The following is a 13,369-nucleotide window of genomic DNA, read 5'->3' on the forward strand; positions in this document are numbered from 1 at the left end:
GGTCCTCACCGCGCACGGGCTGTGTAGTCATGGCCGCTGTGTGGCTGCTGCTCCTGGTCTCTCTGCTGCTGTCACCCCGGGGAGGGGACGCGGCCGGGCTTCCCCATGGAGACTCCTTCCAAGAAGAGCTGCTCCTCACCCCGCTGCGCTCCGGGGATATCGCCGCCACCTTCCAGTTCCGCACCCGCCTGGACTCGGACCTGCGGCAGGAGAGAGGTGACAGCCCTTCTGTACATCCGTGTGCGGCTCCCACCAGGCGGTGTAGCAGAGCTGAGACTGTCACCTGATGACCTGCTGCCCCCCTAGCAGGCCATAGAGTATAATTAGGGGGGTCTGTCACCACACACCTCTGTATTGACCCAAATGACCTGCGTTTGCCTGCTGACTGACATGACACGCTGTTTCCCCCCATACTGATTGGCATTCCAGAGAAAATGATCTTGGTGCAAGGAGGGTGTCACCAGTGCACCGAAAGCTTTGCTCCCTTTTACTGGCGGTCACACCCCCAGCTGTGAGTGAGGCTGTGTTCTCTCATGCATGCGCACACGCAGTACTGCCCTGATGATCGCCACGGCTCGTGTAGTACATATACCGAGCACCGGGGTCGAACTGCGCGTGCACAGACTCCTGAAGCACCGGCGCATGCATGAGAACGCGGGGCCACTGAAAGCTGGGGCCTCCAGGGAAAGGGAGCAGAGCTTTTGGTGCAACGGTGATGCCCTTGTTGCTCCAAGCAGATCATTGGCATATAGTAAAGGCATGGATTTCTCTGGAATGTGGGCACTGATTGGGTTGGGGGAAACAAATGCACATCTGACAATTTACTTGGGTTACTATGGAGGGATGTGGTGACGGGTCCCCACAGGTCTCCACTTCCTGGCCCCATCCTGACACACTGGAGATGCCCGCTCAGTGGACTCAGCCAGTGATTGGCGTGGCTCAGCGGGCATCTCCTACCATCTTCTGTGTGTCAAGCTTAGGCCCAGGAAGTGGACACCAGCAGAGACCGGGCAGAACAGCAGTGGTGGGGGGGGATCCATATTTAACCCATTCTGCTTATTGTCTGATATGCCCTATCTTAGGTATCTACTGGCTCCGTTCTGCATTTCTACAGATATTTCTCTTTCAGTTTCCCACTACAGGTTATTCCCTAAAGTTCTTGGCCAAGTGATCTGGAAGTACTCCATCCAGGAGCTGCATCTGTCCTTCACGCAGGGGTTCTGGCACACAAGATCCTGGGGGCAGCCCCTCCTGCAGGCACCTGCCGGGGCCGAGCTCTGGGTCTGGTTTCAGGAGTCTGTCAAAGAGTAAGTCCCCAGTGTAGAGGAGAAGGTGTGAAAGGGGTTGTCCGGCGAGGGCGTATGGACGCCTCTGAGGCGGGAAGCCGCTACTCTGTGGAGGATTTGGTGTGACCCATTATTATTGTATGCAGGGGCGGACTGGGAACTGAAAGTGGCCCCATGTTCTAGGTGGGTCCAAACTGATAGAAGATGGGGCAACATTAGGAGGTGGGTCAGCAATACCACAGTGCAACACAAAATACCGCCCCAGCAGAACTAAATACCACAGTGCAGCACAATATACTACCCCAGCAGAACCAAATACCACAGTGCAGCATAATATACCGCCACAGCAGAACCAAATACCACAGTGCAGCACAATATACCGCCACAGCAGAACCAAATACCACAGTGCAGCACAATATACCGCCACAGCAGAACCAAATACCACAGTGCAGCACAATATACTGCTCCAGCAGAACCAAATACCACAGTGCAGCACAATATACTGCCCCAGCAGAACCAAATACCACAGTGCAGCACAAAATACTGCCCCGGGAGAACCAAATACCACCGTGCAGCACAATATACTGCCCCAGCAGAACCAAATACCACAGTGCAGCACAATATACTACCCCAGCAGAACCAAATACCACAGTGCAGCACAATATACTGCCCCAGCAGAACCAAATACCACAGTGCAGCACAATATACTGCCCCAGCAGAACCAAATACCACAGTGCAGCACAAAATACTGCCCCGGGAGAACCAAATACCACCGTGCAGCACAATATACTGCCCCAGCAGAACCAAATACCACAGTGCAGCACAATATACTACCCCAGCAGAACCAAATACCACAGTGCAGCACAATATACTGCTCCAGCAGAACCAAATACCACAGTGCAGCACAAAATACTGCCCCAGGAGAACCAAATACCACCGTGCAGCACAATATACTGCCCCAGCAGAACCAAATACCACAGTGCAGCACAATATACTGCCCCAGCAGAACCAAATACCACAGTGCAGCACAATATACTGCCCCAGCAGAACCAAATACCACAGTGCAGCACAATATACCACCCCAGCAGAACCAAATGCCACCATGCAGCACAATATACTGGCCCAGCAGAACCAAATACCACAGTGCAGCACAATATACTGGCCCAGCAGAACCAAATACCACAGTGCAGCACAAAATACTGCCCCAGCAGAACCAAATACCACAGTGCAGCACAATATACCGCCCCAGCAGAACTAAATAACACAGTGCAGCACAATATACTGCCACTCTCGCCACAGTATTCAACTGTACCCACGTCCTGAGGACAGTGATACAGTTGTGGCCGTTGGCCAGGTGCATAAGTACCTGATGCTTATAGCATTAGTGCTGAGAGCATCAGATCATTATCTACCCAGCGCAGGGCAGTGAGGAGGGCTCGGGCAGCCCCCTGGGTTTCAGCCCTCCGAGAAATTTCCCTGTAGGGTCTATGAGCAGTCCGCCCTTGATTGTATGGTTATGCGTTCATAGGAATGTGCCTGTGTAATATTGCTTTTCCCTGCAGCTTCACCCATCAGGATTGGTAACTTCCTATAGACAATCCAATGTGCATTTGCAGAGGCTCTGCTTATATACGACCCCGTGTACTCCTCACTTATACATGATGTATATGTATTGATCCTCTGCTTTGATAATGGTCATGTTAATTGGTAGAGGCCATGTCTCTTTTTTATGTTGGGGTTTCGTTTGTAATTTCAGTGTGGACAAAAATTGGAAGGAGCTGACGAACATCCTCTCGGGAATCTTCTGCGCCTCGCTAAACTTCATAGACTCCACTAACACCGTGACTCCGACTGCGTCCTTCAAGCCTCTGGGACTGGCCAATGGTCAGTGTATAAACGGTCTGCACATAGTCCCTGGTTACGGGAGATAATTCACCAGAGGTGTCTGGCAGCAGTTTTTGCCTCTCTTCTCATTGAGAACACATGCATACTTAGCCAAACTGAGTGTGCATGTGTATGAGGGACTCGGGAGACATAGCTGTCCGCTATTGGAGGTGTAAGGGCAGCTTATATGTTGGACTGATTCTAATCTGCCCATCTTACAGTGACAGATCACCACCTTCTGCGATATGCCACCTTACCCAGGGAGATTGTGTGCACTGAGAACCTGACTCCATGGAAGAAGCTGCTGCCTTGTGGCTCCAAGGTAACTGCGTAGATACGTTATAAGATGATCCTATTAAGAGAGTGGATTCCAGGTATTAATTCCATGTGTTCTGCCCGCAGGTTGGCCTGGCTTCTCTGTTAGAGGCAGAGCGTCTGTATCACAGCAGTTACCACTCCCAGTCTGTGCACATCCGACCAGTTTGTAGAGTAAGTGATATATAGTAGTACAAGGGTAAGAAAAACACTTACTGGATTTAAAATAGTTTCCCGGAGCAATAACGTGCATATGTTCTAGCGTGACCGCTGAGTCCAGCGATTGTCTGCAGCACGTCATCACTTCAGGAAAGCAAACAGTGGACACCACTGAAGCATCAGCGCTGGTACCTTGGGGGTTTAAAGAAAATATGTCATCAGAAAATGACCCGTTGTTGAAAGGGGTTATCAAAGACTGATAAATGCTCCCCCATATGCCCGGGTCCCTCACACTGAATCTACTTACCTGGCTCGCTGCGCTGCTCCTGGTCCCCGCACCACTGCTGCTGCTTTTCTCCGTGCGCCATTTGCAGACGGTGACAGGGATGAGCCTCCCTAGCATGACCCGCAAGGATTTTCCCTGTTACCGTCTGCTACTGGCTGCTCTCCCCCCCCCCCCCCCCCCCCCCGACACCGGATGTTTTTATCCGCTCACGGGGAGAAGCAGGTGCAGGGACCAGGAGCGACACGGCGAGCCAGGTAAGTATGTTCAGTATGAGGGGCCTGGGCATTTGTTAGTCTCGAATAACCCATTTAAATCAGGTTATATCACACACATTTTTTTAAAATCTTTTTTTTTTTTCTTTAGCTTTACATGTCTTTGTAGTTAAAAAATCCTAAAACCTGCAGTTTACATACTGGCCACTAGGCCTCTTGCACTTGTCTTATTTTTGTCCGTATTTGTGAATGAGAATAGCCTTTTCTATTGATTGGAGTGAGAAAAAACTGGAATTCTTGTGCAGACCCAAAATTTGATACGGCCAGTAGTGGTTCTGTGCCTCTGTTCCGCACCGACCGTCCCGATTGCGGACCCATTCAAGTGAATGGGTCCGCGTCCGTGATGCGGGGTGCACACAGCTGGTGCCTGCATATTGCAGACCCACTGTTTGCTACCCGCAATACGTGGGCCGCTGAACAACGGCCGTGAGCATGAACCCTCACTGTAAGTCTGCACATCAGAGGAATATGCATCCATATCTTAGGATAGCGAGTATTATCTAGGAATGCGGTTTTTGTGATACTTTTGATAAATATCTACAGTACGAAGAAAACGATCTCCTTATTTTCCAGGATACAGGATGCTCAGCGGTCTCCTGGGAGTTGAGACAAATGTTAACTGTGGTGTTTGACATGTATACCAACGGACTTGGGAAAAGAGGTATTCACGTTTCTTCTAATGCTTGTCACTAATAGACGTGTGTAAGGTCCACCTCCCTTATGTACTGGTATGTAAGTAAGTGACCAGAACAAACCTGTCCCTATATGTGCAATATGCACGTTTTCTAAAATCGCAGCGTCCCTGTGATCCTGCATTTCTCTGCGCAGTTTCCATTTTCAATAACCATCTCCCTGAATTCAGCTATCCTCCAACAGACCGGCTCCTTACATTTAGTCATTTCATCCTCTTACAGACTGGTCTCTCTTTAAGATGTTTGCCCGAACAGTAACTGAGCCTTGTCCTCTGGCTACTCAAAGCAAGATCTATGTGGAGTCTGGATATGACGAGGTAAGACACTGTGTACACATGGAACCTGGCAGAAATTGTCCTGCTGTTTAAATCACTTTTTTATGTTTAACATATTTTTAAGCTGTTTTTAATGTTCCAACAAAAAACATAAAATGCAGAAGTTTTGTGCACTGGCTACTATATCTAACAATAGGCACCACTTCATATGTATAGATCAGATATACGGTTATGGTGGCTCACTTCTAGTAGTAGAATCGCGGCGGTGCTCAGTCCAATAAAGCTAACCCAAAGCTTCGGAGGTAGTGGAGTAAAAATAGAATAAATGGACGGCACTCGCAGCAAATGGGGTCTATGGATACTATTTATTAGGTTATAGAAATAGGGTTATTTAAAAATACCAAATGGAAATTGACATGTAGTTTTATATTTATTCTTTAAAATGTGTAATTTTCATAAAAATTAGGATGTGCGCACTCCTTAAGGAATAGGTGAATAGATAATGAATGGATTTAATTTATGTCCATATAAAAAGATAAACTAATACTCATGTCCATATAAAAATTCATATAGTCAGTATATGTCCATATAAAAGTTCATATAATCAAAAATGTAAAAAGAGTGCAAAACAAGAATAAATATATAAAAAAAGTCACAAATAAATAGTTCATGCAGGTCGTTGGACAATTCAGATATTGGTCGCTCTAAATGTAGGGTAGTTGGTGATCCCTCATGGTAATAAATAGTTATAAATAGTTGTAAATACAAGTAAGGTAATAGTTTCTGAATATACTCCCTATAGGAGCTTCGACTCGTATTAAGGCCGGATCACAACCTGAAAGACAAGGATCTTACATGGGTACGTTACCACTCCTGTGCGCGGTCTTACTACGGCCGTCGGGGTGGTAGGTGACGTCCTCCTTGCTGCGCGCGTGAATTGCACAAGTTCAGCCGCCGCGATGTTCCTTCCGGTGACGTCACTTCCGGGTAGCGGTGAGCTTTCTCGCAGTCGGCGTGTCACGTGTTTAAATCACTGCGGTTGGCGTGCCACGTGTTTCTGATGAGCGGGATCTTTGAAAAATAGCGGGTTCTTTGTTTGTTCCGCAATCCTTTAGTATATTGGCCAATATAGTAGAAAATATGGGACTTATGGCTGCTCTCTCCCCATACGTGGGTACCCACTGATGAAGGAGCTGGTAGCTCTGAAACGCGTATGGGAGGGGGGGAGCAGCCATAAGTCTCATATTTTCTACTATATTGGCCAATATACTAAAGGATTGCGAAACAAACAAAGAACCCGCTATTTTTCAAAGATCCCGCTCATCAGAAACACGTGGCACGCCAACCGCGAGAAATCTCTCCGCTACCCGGAAGTGACGTCACCGGAAGGAACATCGCGGCGGCTAAACTCGTGCAATTCACGCGCGCAGCAAGGACGACGCCACCTACCACCCCGACGGCCGTAGAAAGACACAGGAAGACCGCGCACAGGAGTGGTAACGTACCCATGTGAGATCCTTGTCTTTCAGGTTGTGATCCGGCCTTAATACGAGTCGAAGCTCCTATAGGGAGTATATTCAGAAACTATTACCTACTTGTATTTACAACTATTTATTACCATGAGGGATCACCAACTACCCTACATTTAGAGCGACCTATATCTGGATTGTCCAACGACCTGCATGAACTATTTCTTTGTGATTTTTTTTATATATTTTTCTTGTTTTGCACTCTTTTTACATTTTTGATTAGGGTATATGAACTTTTATATGGACATATACTGACTATATGAATTTTTATATGGACATAAGTATTAGTTTATCTTTTTATATGGACATAAATTAATATCCATTCATTATCTATTCACCTATTCCTTAAAGGGACACTGACAGGGCCAAAAAGCATATTAAGGCATACCTTAATATGGCTGCCTCTGAGAATGAGACTGTGCGCAGGCGCGATGCGATCCCGGCCAGTGAGGGTGCCGGTCGCATGCGCTGAAGATGGCCGGGGACACTAGTAGCCGCCCAGCGAAAGTGAATATTGATGAGCTGGGCGACGCTTCAAACGGCAGTTGTGGCGAGGCTGGCTGGGCGCAAGCTGAGGTGAAACACTGCCCCTTGGGCAGATTGAACCCGATTCCAGCAGGTTATAAAACTTCACATTACTGTAGTTATAAGATGGACAGGGGGGATACTTAGATGATTCTTATACACTTTATAAGACCTGTACGGTCATATATATACCTTAATATGCTTTTTGGCCCTGTCAGTGTCCCTTTAAGGAGTGCGCACATCCTAATTTTTATCAAAATTACACATTTTAAAGAATAAATATAAAACTACATGTCAATTACCATTTGGTATTTTTAAATAACCCTATTTCTATAACCTAATAAATAGTATCCATAGACCCCATTTGCTGCGAGTGCCGTCCATTTATTCTATATGTATAGATCACTTTACTGCAGTTATCTGCTTATCTGTCATTCTAATCCTGTCTGTAAAGATATCACCTTTGTGTACAGATTCGACAGGATCCACCATTCACAATAGGTGATTGTCACAGCTTTCACACTAGCAAAAACACTTCCGTTACTGATAATACAACCATCTGCATCCGTTATGAACGGATCCGGTTGTATTATCTTTACTATAGCCAAGGCGGATCCGTCATGAACTCCATTGAAAGTCAATGGGGGACGTATCCGTTTTCTATTGTGTCTGTCCCCATTGTCTTGCATTGTGGGTCATGACGGATCCGTTTTGTTCCGCATCCCAGGATGGAAAGCAAACTTCAGCATGCTGCGGTTTGCTCTCCGGTATGAGAACGGAATGGAATGAATTTTGGAGCATTCCGTTCTGTTCCGTTAGGTTTTGACAATTAATGGGGACAAAACGGAAGCGTTTTTTTCCGGCATTGAGACCCTATGACGAATCTCAATACCGGAAAATATTAACGCTAGTGTGAAAGTAGCCTTATCGATTCTTTCCTTGTACAATGACCTCTGCACAGATCACAGAGCATGCCTAGAAATCTCCCATAGAAGTCAATAGGGTCCCCTCATGTACATTGCATCTATGGCCCATGTGACTGCCGTAAAGCAATTTTCTTACTGCTTTCTAAATTCTGTTGAGATCAGCTCAGGCAAGATGGCCGCCCCCATAATCGTGTTCATGAAATAGAATAAATCTGAATCAGAAAATAAAAACAGATTAGAAAAAAATGTATATGTGCTACCATCTGGTTTTAGCTGGCAGATCACATTTTTGGTGACACATTTCACAGTTCAGCTTCCAGTTTCTAAACTGCTCTGGAAATAGGAAACATGGACTCTTGTTCTAGGCGACAAGTACACTTTAAAAAAAAAAAAATTCTGACAAGGTTTTCATACATGTGTAATGCAGGATGGGCCTTCCAGAGCAAGAGGTGTCCTCTCTGGCCAAGTCCTTGACAGAGGACCCCCCTTCTGTTTTATTTTTTTATTTTTTTTTCAACTGGACATGGGTCCGGGCTGTCGAGTGTTCATTTTCTGGACCTGCTAACAACATGACTTTCTCCAACTTTCCAGAATGAGATTGACCTGTTTGAAGTCACACCAACTTCAGCTTTGGACATCACGGTTCCTGTCCATGGAAATCACAGGGTGTACACGTTGTATAATCTTCTAGAACCCGAATTTTTCAACACCTCTAGAAACGTGAATGTAGCACTAAAGTGGAAAGGAGGTTCTGATTCAGGTGAGAACTAAAAGACGTCAGGAACACTGATGGCACCCACTGCTGGTTCTGCCGCTATGACCCCCTGGCTATCAGCTGGGGGAGGGAGACTTCTCTGCAGAGGAAATGCAAGACACTGAGGCTTTGACGTCCACGGAGTACCAGCTACTGCTGCTGACATCCATATTCTTTCACTATCTGATTGGGTTCTGGCTGCCCGGACCTCCATGAAGGGTTTAGCGCTGTTCTGCTCGGTGGCTCTCCTGGTCACCAAGTAGCCCCTTTCACTTCAGTGGTGCTGTGCTGCGGTTCTAGGCACTGCCGTGAATGGACCGTGACGCTAAACAGTGCTGCGTCTCTTGCTTCTCAGGACCGTATAGTTTAATTTGTGCCATTTTCACATAATATGCTGCATGTTATGACACAACTTATTTTAAACATTATCCTAATTGGGGGGGAAAAACGCATTAAATTAAACATGTGCATTTTTGTTTTAAATATTTGAGCACATTCCCCGACCATATTGTGACTGGAAAGGTTTTTGCGTTGACCATGTTGTATTTTGTCCTTACCTCTGTTTTATACCACTTCAATAATAGTAATGAGTCCTTTTGTGTGTTTCCAACTTTTATCTCTGCCAGGTCACCCCCAGGCCCCCGTCTTCCATGCTGATCGTTATGTTAGTGGCTATGGCCTTCAGACTGGAGTGATTAATACCATGATTTATAACAATCATCCATTCAGGGCCTTTCCTGTCATGTTTCTGGAGACTGTTCCCTGGTACCTCCGTCTATACGTCCACACGCTGACCATAATTACCAAGGGCAAAGAGAATAAACCCAGTAAGTGCGCCAGGTTGGGAGATCCGTCATAAGTAAACCTGCTGCGGTCATACACAAGTGCCCTCTCTTATCTATAGCATAGTAGACTCGGTTGACTATCAGTGGTGACTGACATGGAATGAGTAGATACCTAGGTAAGGCTACGCTCACATCTCTGGTGAACGGCTTCGGCATGGCCGGATTCAACAGATCACCATTCCAGATAACTATTAACTATAATACGATCCTGAGGAGATCTGGCCGCTTTCCAGCATAAATGCAGCGTTTTTTGTCCAGCCGGCATAATGGAGATGTGAATGCAGCCTAACCTAGGAGCTTAGATCTTGGTATCGTAATAAAGCCCAGAACCTAAAAGGGGGTTGTCAGTAATTTTTTTTTTTTTTTTTTTCATTAAAAGTTAAAAATATTTAAAACAAACCATTCTACTTGCTGTTTCAAACCCTCTCTGCTTGGCTTTGTTTTCTTGACTGCAGTGGTGACATGCCCAAGTACCACTTGTGACAGCTGCAGCCAATCGCTGGCCTCAGCAGTCTTGTACCGTATACTGCTGAGGCCAGTGATTGACTGCAGTAGGGATGTGCGGTATACAGGCACATCGTGACTGCAGCAGTGGGGAGGATCAGAGCAGCAGCACTGGACTAGGGCTGCAGCTATCAATTTATTTTTGTAATCAAGTTTTCTACCGATTAATCCACCGATTTGAGTACTCTAATAAGAAAAAACTAATTTAAAATAACTTTTTACTTTTATAAAAACTCCCCTCCCCCACCCCAATTCGATCAGGTTTCTCCTCACGTAAGCGCGCACTATGACCTATGTCCTGACGATGTGTGTATGTCAGGGTACAGTGCAGTGCGGGCCGGCGGGAGACCACGGAGCGGTGAGTAATAGCAAGCGCTTCACTCGCGCTCCGTGGTGACACGGCACAAACGAATCCTCAATGCAAAAAATTTGTGTTGAGGATTTTTTTGTGTCGAGTTACTCGATCTAATCAAGTAATCGTTTCAGCCCTACATTGGACCGAAAGGGGTTCGTAACCGTGAATATAGTTTTTACATGTTTACAAGAAGAGAGATTCCAACATGTTAGTGTCATCTCTCACCCTGTACAGCTCCCAGAAGCTTTTCTTTATATTGTCTCCCCTCTTACCCATTCCATATCATTACGGTCATCTATTCCACTGGACATCTTTCAGTGACCCTTGGAAGGAAGGGGGGAACAAATGTGTTGTACATTTTAGTCTCTGCTTACATAAAGGGTTTAACCACAGACCTGAATTTTAATGCCTCCTTTACATAACTTTAGGCTTTGGTGCAAAGTTGCCTGACAACTCCCCAAGATTGCAATATGCTGGGTGGACTTTTCAGAATGTCACAATGGTGTCTAGTTTCATAACGTATATGGAGATATACTATGGTTTTGCAATTCTAGTTTTGTGAAAATTGCCCCGGCAGTGAAAGTGTTAACAATATCTGGTCATTAGGGACTGGATATGGAACCTTCAATTTAATTTGACTTGGTTCACATACAGTACTTGTGAATAGGAGTAAGGAGAGAAGCTGCTATTTCCAGTGGGAACCAAGAAGATAGGGACGTGCCTGAGCCTTAGATTCTCCTGCTGCCACATACTCATTAGATTATGGGTGGATCTTGACATTTGTCCTGTTTATTTTCCAGGTTATATCCACTATGTGCCAGCCAAGGATCGCCAGTGCCCCCATCTCTTAGAGATGTTAATCCAACTGCCACCTAATTCAGTCACTAAGATAAGCATCCAGTTTGAGAGGGCGCTGCTGAAGTGGACGGAGTACCCTCCTGACCCTAATCATGGATTCTATATCAGGTGAGGTACCCACACACTTTCCGATATTGCAGGGTGGGGTTGCTTTTACAGCTTTTTTTTTTTTTTTGCTCTCCGCATAATAAATTTCAATATTTTTCTTGGATAGCCTAAAGTTAAGGCCTAATGCACATGACGGAATGTATTTTGTGGTCCGCAAAAAATACGGATGACGTCTGTGTTCATTCCATATTTTGCGGAACGGGGCAGCTGGCCCCTGATAGAACAGCACTATCCTTGTCCGTAATGCGGACAATAATAGGACATGTTCTATTCTTTCTTGGAACAGACATACGGAATGCACACGGAGTAACTTCTGTTTGTTTTGTGGACCCACTAAAAATGAATGGTTCTGTATACGGTCCGCGAAAAAATGGAACGGACACGGAAATAATATACGTTCATGTGCATGAGCCCTAAGTCAAAGCCTTGTCACTTTCTACTGATTGCTTATGGGTCGCACAGTTTATTTTATTTTTTTATTAGTTCCCCATTACCTGTTGGTGGCCCACATTGGAGAAGGTTAGCTCTTGAGATTGCCTCCTCATAAGCTTCATGTTTGTGCTGTGAGGAGGGTATGTAAGGAAGCATGCCCAATATCCTAACATGTCTCCTTGTATAGTCCTTCAGTACTGAGTGTCCTGATCCCCAGTGTAAGGAATGCGAAGACCGATGAGCTGGAAGCAAGCCCACTCTTCTCCACAATGTGAGTATTACTATCTGGACTTCTCCTATTACTCTGAGGAGTAATGTCAGTTGCCAGAAATCAGACTACATGGTCAGAGGGAGGATATAGTATTATACAGAGGGTTAAAGTGTATTAAGAGTGAGGAATGCACCAGATACAGGCATCTAACTATAATAAGGGAAATGATCATCGACTATGGTAAAACATAGCGGCCGGTCGGAAAAGCGCACCCCTCCATTCCGGCGGCGCACTTTTCTGACCAGCCACTCCATCCATTTCAGGGGGGCTCCAAAGGTTACGGGGCCCCCGTTCTCATGATCGGTGGAGGTCCCAGCAGTAGGACCCTCCACCTATCTGATACTTGTTATAACCGGCTTTGTCCAAATAGCTTATTTATATGCCTCCCCCCCCTTCCTTGGACCACCGTCTCTGTTCACCAGAGTAGAAAGCCTCTGCAGACAGTGGCTCCCGCTCTAGAAGACGTGGCACCACCTTGTATTATGTGGTCATCCGTTCAGCTGGGTGCCATGTAGTGTCATGTTCCCCCTGTAGGCTGGATGCCATGGGGGGACAGTTTCAGCTGTTAGACCCATGACCAATAACTGATCTCAAGCGGGTCTTTTTTCTGTTCGGCTGTGATGCATGTAGTGAACGCATCTGTACTGAATCCTGACCCGTTTATTTCAATGGGTCTGTGTACATATTTCACGCATCATCTTTGCATTCAGGAAAAATCGCAACATATTGTGTGGTTTTCATGTAGCTCCGGCCCCAAGTGAATGGGACTTGCGTGAAAAGCAGAAGGCATTTAGATGCAGTGCATTTCTCACTTATGGTTACTAGGAGATGTCGATTTTTCTTCACTTGCGTGAAAAAACGCATGCAATCTAGATACAATCCGGGCAGAAAAACTGCACACACTGAACGCAATGGCGGAAAAAACTGATTAGACTTGCTTGCAAAACCATCAGTTTTTCCCTGACCAGATCCTGGGTCATTCCATATCACTCATGTGAAAGAGGCCTAACCTAGGAAACAGCAGAAATTGGTATCAAAGGACAAAGTAATATTCTCCAATCCCGTGCCGTCCTCATGCTGATGCTTCCTGCAG

At 46.0% G+C, this 13,369-nt stretch overlaps 1 protein-coding gene and 1 long non-coding RNA gene across 2 annotated transcripts in view; one reads left to right on the plus strand and one right to left on the minus strand.

Annotated features, from left to right (window-relative positions):
• PIGT (phosphatidylinositol glycan anchor biosynthesis class T) overlaps window positions 1-13,369 on the plus strand; it is a 14,083-nt gene continuing 714 nt past the window's right edge. The window contains exons 1-11 of the mRNA XM_040436392.1: window positions 1-216; window positions 1,130-1,307; window positions 3,043-3,170; window positions 3,392-3,492; window positions 3,573-3,659; window positions 4,776-4,863; window positions 5,117-5,211; window positions 8,741-8,909; window positions 9,530-9,730; window positions 11,408-11,573; window positions 12,193-12,276. Coding sequence (XP_040292326.1) covers window positions 30-216; window positions 1,130-1,307; window positions 3,043-3,170; window positions 3,392-3,492; window positions 3,573-3,659; window positions 4,776-4,863; window positions 5,117-5,211; window positions 8,741-8,909; window positions 9,530-9,730; window positions 11,408-11,573; window positions 12,193-12,276 — 1,484 coding nt within the window. The 5' untranslated portion in view covers window positions 1-29. The remainder of the gene's footprint in view (window positions 217-1,129; window positions 1,308-3,042; window positions 3,171-3,391; window positions 3,493-3,572; window positions 3,660-4,775; window positions 4,864-5,116; window positions 5,212-8,740; window positions 8,910-9,529; window positions 9,731-11,407; window positions 11,574-12,192; window positions 12,277-13,369) is intronic.
• Window positions 4,381-13,369, minus strand: part of LOC121004227 — a 17,746-nt gene continuing 8,757 nt past the window's right edge. Inside the window, exons 2-3 of the long non-coding RNA XR_005779676.1 lie at window positions 10,370-10,374; window positions 4,381-4,594 (exon numbers count right to left, since the gene is read on the minus strand). This is a non-coding gene — a long non-coding RNA (uncharacterized LOC121004227). The remainder of the gene's footprint in view (window positions 4,595-10,369; window positions 10,375-13,369) is intronic.

The sequence above is a fragment of the Bufo bufo genome, chromosome 6 (assembly GCF_905171765.1).
Source record: "Bufo bufo chromosome 6, aBufBuf1.1, whole genome shotgun sequence".
Taxonomy (NCBI): domain Eukaryota; kingdom Metazoa; phylum Chordata; class Amphibia; order Anura; family Bufonidae; genus Bufo; species Bufo bufo.